This window comes from Equus quagga, chromosome 3 (assembly GCF_021613505.1).
Source record: "Equus quagga isolate Etosha38 chromosome 3, UCLA_HA_Equagga_1.0, whole genome shotgun sequence".
Lineage (NCBI taxonomy): Eukaryota > Metazoa > Chordata > Mammalia > Perissodactyla > Equidae > Equus > Equus quagga.
This window is the reverse complement of record NC_060269.1, coordinates 30068761-30080736: the sequence shown is the minus strand read 5'-3', so window position 1 is coordinate 30080736 and position 11976 is coordinate 30068761. Positions and strand designations below refer to the sequence as shown.

Below are 11976 nucleotides of genomic sequence, written 5' to 3'. Positions count from 1 at the left end.
GGCTTCTCCCAGAGAAGCATTAGCACTTTTTTACTCTGCTGGGTGATTCTGTCTGCTGAAACTAGAACTGCATTTTCCACTGGCCTAACCACTCCTGGGGTTACTGGGTGATGGAATGGTTGGTTGGTAAGACTAGTGTTCTGCAGCCTTTGTGCCTCTACTTCTGGGAGAACTGGGCCATCAGGGAGTGGGCACTGCAGTTGAGAGGTGGGAGGTGTGGGCAGAAATAAAGTTCCCAACACGCCATGGTATTTCCAAGGGTGAGCATGTCCTAGAAGGCAGAGTAGAGGACTTACTAGGAAAGGCTGAGGATAGGGAGGAAAGGTGTGAAGGTGAACAAGCAGGAAAGGTGGAAACATTGTAGGAATGGGGGTGAGAATTGTCAAAGACGAATTTACTACCCTCACAATTTTGCTGCAGTCAGATCTGCCTACTAAGTAGTAAACCCACAGAATGCTCTAAGGCGGGGCCAGCAGAATCCTTTCCGAGCTGATTCTTTCCATCTGGGGGTGGGGAGAGTGGGAGATCTCAGGAAGACACAAAGACTGTGATATCATTTACCCCGATTTTATCGAGGCATCTGCTGAATGTTTTTCCTCTTTAAGCGGTTTGAGACAATCCGTGGGCTTAAAATCAAAGAGAATGAACTGAAAGCTAAAAATAGTCACCTAATTTCACTGAGGAACTGGTTGGATTAATTAGGTTCTCTTTGTGTTATTTCTGGTTCTGGTATATTTGACTGTCATTGTTTTTTTAAACAAAGCCACATTTTAATAAGTAAGCAGTTAGCTGTATGGGACCAGCAAGCTGCCATAAACTGCTTATAGTTTCTCTGATTCTTTGCAATGTCCGTCTACTACAGTTTCACAATTTATTATAATAATAGAAGCTCTAATTTCTGGAAGGAATGCGCTCTAACTCTTCTGAGAAACCAGAAAATAGCTAAGGACTTAACATTTTTTCTTTTTTTCCTCTTGGTGTCCAATCTTATTCTGAAAGTAAGTTTTCATAAATGAGTCTGGGGTTTTATTATTAATTTCACAACTTAATCTTTATGAATACAGAGATCTTTGTATATTTTCTTCAGTTCTTATCCCCAGGACCTAGAGTATAGTAGGCATTCAATAATTACATGTTGAATGAGAGAATGAGAGAACGAATGCATGACTTATATAAGTAAATAGCATTTTGGCACCAAAAGGTGCCAAAATGCTAAGCTAGAATCACACTTTAGGGCTAGGGTAGAGGTGTCAAGCCACAACTTTGACCAGTATGATAAGAACACTCCAAAAGACAGTATGAAGGCACCTAATGGAGTTTAAAAAATGCTAATTACATAAAATGAAAGAATATCTGTAGAAGCACTTCAAAAATATTAAAAGTTATATAGCTATATTAGGAATACAATTCTTATATGTGAAGGATTTGCAATCTTATTCATTGTGTTTTATTTGCAATAGATTTTGTGACTGAAGGCACTGTACTGTGTGACTGAAAGTGCCAAACATTTTTGAGTCTGTGTTAAACATGTGAAGTTTCCACAAAGGCCTGGAAGTCCAAAATGTTTCCTAAAAAGGCAGATCAGTCAACGTAACAGTAAAGGGAGGCTTCCATTCCTTGAGAGCCCACTCACTGGGTGGGAGACCAACAGGTGCAGAGGCAGCCTCATTAAAATGGCTGGGATGCGCTCACTAGGTCATTGGAAGGAATTCAGCAGTACAAGTGAGAGCTACACAAGCACACATTTTAAAGTCCACACAAGAAACTCTCATTTGAATGCTTTGCTCTTTTGGAAACGAAGTCCCTAGGATTGTCCAACTTCCATAACAAAACAGAGCTTGGTAAATTACCGTCTTCTGAGAAGAAGAGCCTCTTTTTGCTGAGCTATCTGCAGATCTCCCGAGTGTAAAAAGAGGCGAAAAAAGGTCATCAGATATGTAGGTAGATGGGCTGTGATCACAAGAGACCTGTAGTTTTGGGGGAAAGCAAAATTGTCTAGGGATCGAGCTGACCTTTGTGTGTCTCAGATTTCAATGATTTTTAAAAAATTTTAATTCATCTATTAAGTGTGGATAAATCCTGAATTCTCTCATGCCCGGTCCTGGAAACTCCAAATGCTTGATACAGGAACAGCTGTGGTGTGAATTAGTCGCTCTAAGCTTTTGGGCTGCTTCCAACTTGCTATTGCTCGTGCCCTACAGGTCAAGGAAAGAAGTGATGTAATGCACTTAGCTGGGCCACTTTAATTACAATGGAATGGAGAGGGGGAGGGGTTACAGGCAGTGACAAGTTTAGCACATGACTTGCCCTAGGGATGCAGGAAACAAAAACATCGACAACCATTGGCTGCGTCCACTTCCCACCCGGGTATCTAGTCCGATGTCTGGAACCTTGAAACACTTATTTCCTGGGAAGAAGGGTGGCGCTAGCCTACAGAGCGTCAACCATAAACACACACATACACACCCCCAACGGAGGCTGGCAGCGTCCTCCCTGCTGGGATGTGCGTGGGTCCGAGTGCTTAGCACACGGTCCCCAGAAGGTTCCCCCAAAGCCAGCCACAGCGGCCCGGAGGACCTGCGTCCGCGGAATCTGGTGTCACCCGGGTTCGCTCCAAGTGAGCTTCGCTGTCGTCATTCATTCGCAGTGTCCGGAGCGTCCTTCCAGCGGGGAGCTGGGCTTCGCCCCGGGTGCGAGTGGCCCGGGCATGGAGTGTTAACCGCGGTGACCTCCAGGGCTCTGAGCGGCTAGAGATCAAAGGGGCCCGGAGCTCGAGTCGGCGCTTCGGGGGCAGCCGCGCCCCAGCCCAGCTCGGCCCTGACCGCGGGGCCGAATCAGCTCTCGCCGCCCGCAGCCCTGCCCGCTGCCGAGCCGATTCCGGGACTGAGCCACACCACTTCCTCCTCCCCCCGCTCCCTTCCTCCGCCTCCTCCCGCCGCCGTGGGCCCCAGCCGGGCTGCGGCGCGGCGGGCCTGGGCGTCTGCGGCCGCGGGCTCGCGGGGGGCGGCGGCGCCGCGGAGAGGATGCTGCTCGCCGCGCCCGCGTCCTCGCCGTCCTCCTCGGCCGCCCGCCGGGGCTTTGTTGTGGCTCGGGTGCCGCGGGCCGCCCCCTGGTGAAGTCGCTTTCCGCCGCCGCACCTAGCGGGCGGGCGTGTGCCTGGGAGTGCGCGCCCCTGCGCCCCGCTGTGTGCAGGACCCGAGCCGCGGCCCCATTGTGCGTCCGCCCGCCCGCGGCGCCCGGGAACATGTGGGTGAACCCCGAAGAGGTGCTGCTGGCCAACGCGCTGTGGATCACCGAGAGGGCCAACCCCTACTTCATCCTGCAGCGGAGGAAGGGGCACGCGGGCGATGGAGGCGGCGGCGGCGGACTGGCGGGTAAGGACCTGCGGCCGGTCTCTGCGGGAGGGGGTCGGGAGCGCTGCGGCGCCGCCAGCGGCCCCGGGCTGCGGACCCCCGAGACGCCGCCCGGTCCCCGGTCCGGGGCTGGTCGACCCACCCCACTTTGGTGCGTGGAAGGCATCAGGAGTCGTGATTTTGAGACTGGGAAAAAGATGCTGCTTTTCCTACCCTGTCAGGCTATGGGGCCCTTCGTCTACTGGGCGCCCCCAAAGTGGGTGGTGTTGATGAGAATGGAGATGAGTGAGTCTGGGGTCGGGGGAGTATCGGCCCTTAAGAATTGAATGCAGTCCTTCCTCTGCCCGCCCTTCTGAAAAATAGCGCTTTATATATGGGCAAGAGAGGTGAAGGACGGTTAATTTTTACTTCGTTTTCTTTACTGGTAATAGCAGGATCAGGTTTAAAACGCTCTTTTGTTTCCAGGGAGCAATCACTAAGGAGCTGGTGTGGTCATTTCCTATATTAGTTATGACGGAAGAGAATGAATAAGGAAAAAGGAATTTTTTTTTTGGTTGCACCTAATTAGACAGGAAACAAAGCAGGTTGTCTGCTTGTGAAAAGAATTAACAGTATAACTACATTTTAACTATTTTAACTCAATCACTTGTTTCCTGAACCCCCTCACAAGGTATTATTAATACTGTAACTAGTATTACTGAAGCCATGTCATACCATTCAGGATTATCAAATCAGTCATATCCCAAGTAGTGCCATATTAGAACGGTCTGTCTTTATTAACTGACTAGTTTGCCTGGTGGGAGGTTATAAATAATCTCCAACTCATCCCAATACTAGAGAAATTGGACCTTCCTTTCTCCCTGTTGGTTAGAATGAACAGAACTGGGATAACTTTTTACAACGAAAAAGTTAGCTGAAGAAATAGGACAGGTTTAACCAGGAAAGGACTGCAGAAAAGAGGTGAACCTTGACCTCTTAGGCCGGAGTTCAGACTATATCACCCCCCAGGAGCTTGTGTGCTTGGTAGATTGTTGCTTTCAGAATGCCCTGGTATGAACTAAAAATTCCTGATAAAGTGTGTATTTAGCTATGATTATAATTTATAAGCTAGTTTTCTCAAGATTAAAATTAAAATGTCACATATTGGTTTGAAAGATCTTGCTAGTGCATGACATCGCCTGGGGGTAATTTGATTTTTCTGCACTTTTTCTACCATAAAAGAGAAAGGAAGCTGCAGGGCTCCAGACCCTCTTCTTGAAATTCTGATTAGTGGCCTAGAATCAGAATTTTCCAGGTTGCTTTCTAGAAGTTGTCTAACTATATACCTTAATGTGTAACTTGCATATCTAATATTGGGATCAGCCCAGATTGTCTTTTAAATCGAAAACAACAATGGAGAGATGGAGAGTAGATCGTTTACTATATTGACAAAGAACATTTCCTGCCTGGAGTTCACCCTCCTACACCATGTAACTACTAGATATTTATTTTCTAGAGTCATTTGCAATAAGTTATGAAAAATTCAGAGGTGCAGAGCCTTCTTTTTCTAGTGAACATTTTTATTGTGTTCCTACTGACTCTTAGAGCTGTTACTACCTACAGTCCATCTGGAATCTCATCATTGCTGACTTATTTCAGACTGATAAAGTTAGATCTTTTTAACTGAGAACTCATAGCCATTGTACTTACTGCTAGAATAATGGAAATTATTATCGTGAGTAAAAATATTCCTGCCAACAGAGGCTATTTTCAACCAACAGAGGTATTTGCTCTGATGGATTGGTGCCATGTCAAATGTAGCAGGAACATGTTAGAAATCCTTGTACTAGGTATAGTATATTCTAATTTGAATGTGAGTTCATTCATGCATTCATTAACTCACTAAATCATTTAACAGATATTTGTTGCCAACTTCTGAAATACCAGTGTCCTGAAGCCCACAGCCTAATGGGAAAAGGGAGATGTTGATGAGATAAACACATAAAGTAATAGAAAATTGGCACTCTGCAGGGTCTCAGCAGAAAACAGAATCCAGCCTGGTTCAAATGAGGAGAGTTTGGTGAAAAGACAATTAAGAAAGATGGAGGCAGGGTTACCAGAACCAGTGAAAGTCCCAGCAGTGGGGAGCTGTTAGCGCCCTAGGCCTGAAAAACAAGAGGCAGGAGTGATGCTCCTGGAGTCTCTGTGACCTGGAGCCAGGCAGGAGGAGCTTGGGCCTCCAGAGAAGCAGCCACCCCTAGACACCCAGACCACAGCCAAAAGGGGGAGGAGAGAACATGCCCTGACTGCTCTCTTCTCCCTGCCTCCCAGCCTCTGCCATTGCCCTCTCATCAGTGGAACCCAATAGAAGCCAGCTGGACAGGGTGTCCTGGCGACATAGTTTCTAGGGATCAGCCACCCAGGCATGGATCTGGGAGATGGCGGCTAACTGAGAATGACCAGCACTAAAAAAGGAACATACTGTTGGTTATCCCAGTCTGGGAAGGGGGTGGGATGGAGGCAAGGAAAGATTCCCTGAGGAAGTAACACTTGAGCTGAGAAATGAAGAAAGAAAAAAATCAGCCTGTGAGGACAGGAGGGAAGAGCAAGTGTTGGGTATCAGTTGTTGGAAGAGCTCAGAACCTTTATATAAAGTGCATAATTGGGACCAATGTGCCATTGTCTGCTCAGCAAATGGGTAATGGATGAGTGGGAAACCTGCTCAGTGTGATCTGGCCAGGAGCACTCAATGTATGTATGGTCTATGTGCTTGGTAAGATGTTAGCACAGAAAGCCATAAAAAATAATGGACCACAATGAGGACACTTGCCTCTTTATTTTTTATCTTTTTGAGGAAGATTAGCCCTGAGCTAACATCTGCTGCCAATCCTCCTCTTTTTGCTGAGGAAGACTGGCCCTGAGCTAACGTCCGTGCCCATCTTCCTCTAGTTTATATGTGGTATGCCTACCACAGCATGGCTTGCCAAGCAGTGCCGTGTCCACTGCTGGGATCCAAACCAGCAAACCTCAGGCCACCGAAGTGGAACGTACACACTTAACCGCTGTGCCACCAGGCTGGGCCCCAATTGCCTTTTTATTTTATGTTATTTATTTGTTTTTGCTGAGAAAGATTGTCCCTGAGCTAACATCTGTCTCAATCTTCCTCTACTTTATATGTGGGATGCTGTCACAGCTTGGCTTGATGAGTGAAGTGTAGGCCTGCACCCGGGATCTGAACCCGTGAACCCTGGGCCACCAAAGTGGAGCCCACGAACTTAACCACTGTGCCACCAGGTCAGCCCCCTCATTTTATTTTAAACTGAGCTATTCTTGTCCCAGTATTCCAGGCAATACTATAGTGCATAGATATTGATGCAATGAAGTTTTCCTTTGTAGATTCACCTGATTTATTTATTTAACACCCTTTAAGTGAGATTTCATATACACACAGAAAAGTGCATAAAATAAAGATGCAGAGTGCAATGATTTATCACAAAATGAACACCTTGGAACCAACTCCAGGATAAGAAAAACAGAACATTGCCAATACCCTAGGGGCCTGCCTTGTGACCCTGGCCCAAGTGCTACTCTCACCCTCCCCCAAAGGTAAAAAAAACTATCCTGATGTTTTTGGGTAAGTGCCTCCTTGCTTTTCTTTATAGTTTTTCCAACAAAGAACATATATATATCTAAACACAATATTTTGGTTTTGCCTATTTTTTGAGCAAAGAATGAAATGGAATCATAGAGTATATATTCATTTATGTCTGGGTTCTTTGCTCAGCATTATGCTTGTGATATTTATGAACGTTGTTGCCTGTGGCTGTAATTTGTTCATTTTTCGGTGCTGTACAGAAAACTATTATATGAGTATACCACAGTCATTTATCCACTATTTATCCACTGTATTGTTGGCGGAATTTTGTATGATCCGTTTCTGGGCATTACGGATAAGGTGGCCATGATCATTCTTGTATGTGTTTCTTGGTGCCTGGGGCAGGCCATGCATCTCTATTTGGTCCATACGGAGGAGGGGAATTGCTAGCTCCTAGGTGATGTGTGTCGTCAACTTTAGTAGATAATACCAAACTGTTTTCCAGAATAGTTGTACCAATATACTGCCACCAGCAGCATATGGGAATTTCCCTTGCTCCAACTCCTTGCCAGTATTGTCAGTCTTTGTAATTTTAGCCATTCTGGTGGTTTTGTAGTAATATCACATTGTGGAGTTAATTTTGTTTTTTCCTGACTGATGTGGTTGAGCACTTTTTCACATTTATTGGCCATTTGATTTTGTGACAGTATTTTGTGACGTGGTTGTTCAAGTCTCTTGCCTACTTTTCAGTTAGGTTGTTTGTCTTTTTCTTACTGATTTGTAGGTATTTTTAATATATTCTGGATATGAGTTCATTGTTGGTTATTTGTGTGGCAAAATATTCATTCTGTTACTTGCCTCTTCCCTCTCTTAAGGATAAGCAGAGGTTCTTAATTTTAATGTCTGTATCCTTTATAGATTCTGTTTCCTTTATGGTTAGTGTTTTATTGCATCCTGTTCAATAAGTCCTTTCCTACTCTGAGGTTATAAAGATATTCTTCTATATTGTCTTCTAGAAACGTCACAGTTTTAACCCTTATATTTGTATGCAATTCACTGGGAATTAATGTCTGCATGTTGTGTGAGGTAGGGTTAAGTTTATTTTTAAAAAAATTTTGTGGACATCCACTTGTGCCAGCATGATTTGTTCATAAGACTATTTTTTCCCACTGCCCTTGTAGGGCTACCTTGATCATAAATCAAGTGCCCAAATATGTGTTGGTCTGTTTGGGGTCTCTAGTCTAATTCTTTTGTCTTATGGAATATTCTTTCACCAATAGTTTTGCACTGTAGCTTTACATTAAGAGTTTACATTCATTAGATCAAGTCCTCTTATTTGTTCTTTAAATGTTTCTTGGCAATTCTTTGTCTTTTACATTTATACAACATTTTAGAATCAGCTTATTAAGTTCCACCAAAACAAAACAACAGCAACAACACAGACTTTTAAACTTTTGGGATTTTGATTGAGATTGCATTGAGTCTATAAATTTGGGCGAAATTGGGATCTTGTAATATCAGGTCTTCTGGTCCACGAACATGGTATATTCCTCTATTTATTTAGATCTTTTAAAATTTCTCTCAATGATGCTGATAGTTTTCTGTGTAGAGGTCTTATACATCTTTTATTATGTTTATTCCTAGGTATTTCATATTTTTTTGTTCTACTGTATATTGTGTCTTTTAAATTTTTATTTTCTAATTCTTTTTTGCTAACTTATAGAAATAGAGTTTTTTTATACTGACCTTGTATCTGTCTTGTATCCAGAACCTAGCTAACTTATGAAATGAAGTCTAGTAATTTATCTGTAGATTCTTTTGTATTTTTTACATACTCAGTCATATCATCTGAGAATATTGACAGTTTTATTTATTTTATTTTATTTTATTTTTATTTTATTTATTACAATTCTATATGACTGGAATTTTTTCAGATGCTTTTCAGTATCTATTGAGGTAATCGTATGATTTTTCTCTTTTAATCTCTTAGTATGGTGACTTATATTAACCGATTTTCAAGTGTTTAACCAAATTTGTTTATATAAAATAATCCAACTTGGCTGTGATATATTATTGTTTTTATATGTTTATTAAAATTGTTTGCTGATCTTTTATTTAGGATTTTTGCATCCTTATAAATTAGTGGGATTGATTTATAATTTTTTTTTTAACAACATCCTTGTCAAATTTTGGTATCAAGATTATACTGGCCCTAAAAACAGTGCTCACTCTGTGTTCTATTTTCTGAAAGAGTTTGTGCGATAGCAGTATTATTTCATCCTGACATGTTTGGCAAAATTCATTGGTGAGGCTATCAGGCCTTGAAGTTTTCTTCGTGGGTCTATTGAATGGAATGCCAGCTATTCAAATATTTTACAGTTTTCTTTTACTGTCAGTTTGCTGAGTTGTTTATTTCTAGCATTTATCCTTATCATCTAAGTTTTCAAATATATTGGCAGAAATTTGTTAATAATATTCTTTCTCTCTTTCATTTTTTGCAAGGAAGATTGGCCCTGAGCTAACATTTGTTGCCAGTCTTCCTCTTTTTGCTTGAGGAAGATTGTTGCTGAGCTAACATCCATGCCCATCTTCCTCTAGTTTATATGTGGTATGCCTACCACAGCATGGCTTGCCAAGCAGTGCCGTGTCTGCACCCGGGACCCAAACTAGCAAACCCCGGGCTGCCGAAGCGGAACTTGCGTGCTTAACCCCTGTGCCACTGGGCTCGCCCCCAAAGCTAAGTTTTGATATGTAGTATTTTGGTGATTATTTCATTTAGAATAGTTTCTGTTCTCCATTATGATCTTTTTCTTTGATCTTGAATTATTTAGATATATAGTTCTTGGGGCCGGCCCCGTGGCCGAGTGGTTAAGTTCGCGCACTCCACTGCAGGCGGCCCAGTGTTTCGTTGGTTTGAATCCTGGGGGCGGACATGGCACTGCTCATCAAACCACACTGAGGCAGCGTCCCACATATCACAACTAGAAGGACCCACAACGAGAAATACGCAACTGTGTCCTGGGGGGCTTTGGGGAGAGAAAGGAAAACAGTAAAATCTTTAGATATATAGTTCTTAACTTCCAAACATTTTGATATTTATTTTACAGCAGTCAGAAACCATAACCATATTTTATATAATTCACTGTTTTGAAATTTAATAAGACTTGTTTTATGCCCTGTTGATAATCAACTTTTTTGTAAATGTTACATGTTATGCTTGAGAAGAATATGTACCTTGCAGTTGCTGGATAAATGCTTTCTTTATGTTCATTTGGTCAAGTTTGCTACTTGTGTTCAAATCTTCCATATCTTAACTGATTTTTTAATCCTCTAATTTTGTCATTTACAGAGAGAGGTATGTTCAGTTCTTCCACCATAATTGTCATTTTGACTGTCTCTCCTTGTAGTTCTTAAAATTTTTGTTTTCTGTTTTTGAGGCTATATTATTTGGTGTATATGTGTTCATAATTGTAGTATATTTCTGGTGAATTGAACATTTTATCATTATGAAATGTTTGTCAGTATCTCCAGGATTGCTTTTTGCTTCGTTATTGTAGTTAGAACAGATTTATTTGGTTAGCATTTGTATGGCTATCTTTTTTATAATTTTACTTTCAACCTTTTATATCCTTATGTTTTAGATGTGTCTTTTATAAGAAGCAGAGAGTTGACTTTTTTCTTCATCCAGTTTGAAAATCTTTGCCTTTTATATGGATTCTTTAGTCAATATACACATGACTTGTGTTTAAATCTACTATCTTATTAAATGCTTTCTATTTTTTCCATCTGCTCTATGTTCTTTTTTTTAAATGAGCATTTTTTAAAATTGCGGTAACATTGGATTATAACATTATATAACTTCCAGTTGTACATCGTAAATATATTTCGAGTTCTGTGTAGGTTACATCATGTTCACCACCCAAAGTGAGATCATATGGTATTTGACTTTCTCCCTCTGACTTATTTCACCTAGCATAATACCCTCAAGGTCCACCTATGTTGTCACAACATGGCTGGGTTTCATCGTTTCTTATGGCTGAGCAGTATTCCATTGTGTATAAATACCACATCTTCTTTATCCTTTCTTCCCTTGATGGGCACCTAGGTTGCTTCCAAGTCTTGGCCATTGTGAATAAGGCTGCAATGAACATAGAGATTGCTCTGTGTTCTTTTTATTTGCCTTTGGTGGGATATGGGAGTTGATTTTTTTTTTTAATGATTACACTTTAAGCCTCTATTAGCTACAAGTTTATATTCATTTCACTATTCTTTTAGTGGTTACTCTGGAGATTATAATGCATTCTTGACTTACCAAAGTATATATATTTTTAAATTTAATTTTTATTTTTTTTGAGGAAGATTAGCCCTGAGCTAACATTTGCCGCCAATCCTCCTCTTTTCGCTAAGGAAGAAGCAGTGTGTAGGTCTGTGCCTGGGATCCGACCCTGTGAACCCTGGGCTGCCAAGGTGGAGCACGTGATCCTAACTGCTATGCGATGGGCCAGCTCCTCAAAGTATATTGTTAATTGGTACTTTCATTGGACTTAAAATTTTTTAATTGGTACTTTTAATCTCTTCCCAGATAATGTAAGGACCTTAGAATACTTTAACTCCATTTACCCTCACCCCCAATTTATATGCCATTATTGTAACATATTTTAATTCTTTATATATCTTCAACCCAAAAACATATAATTACCACTGTTTTTAAAGTATGTATTCAGTTAGATTTCCACACACGTTTACCATTTTTGTTGTACTTTCTTCTTTCATGTTTCCTTTTTTCTGGAATCATTTTTCTCCTGCCTAAAAAATTGTCCTTTTCTCTTTCCTTAGTGAGAGCCTGTTGGTGACAAATTTTCTCAGTTTTCGTGTATCTGAAAAGGTCTTTGTTATGCTTTGATTCTTGAAGGATATTTTTGTTTTGAATGGTTGGCAGTTAATTTTTTTAAAGCGCATTAAGGTATTGTTCCATTGTCTTCTGATTTACGTTTTCTTTTTAGAAATAAACTGTCACTCTGAATTATTGCTCCTTTATAGGTAATATGT

General features: G+C 41.6%; 1 protein-coding gene across 1 annotated transcript in view; it reads left to right on the top strand.

The window, feature by feature from the left end:
* The first annotated feature begins 2385 nt into the window (after positions 1-2385).
* The window catches only part of TBC1D9 (TBC1 domain family member 9), a 109621-nt gene continuing 100030 nt past the window's right edge, over positions 2386-11976 (top strand). The window contains exon 1 of the mRNA XM_046656224.1: positions 2386-3374. Within this exon, the coding sequence (XP_046512180.1) occupies positions 3245-3374 (130 nt within the window). The 5' untranslated portion in view covers positions 2386-3244. The remainder of the gene's footprint in view (positions 3375-11976) is intronic.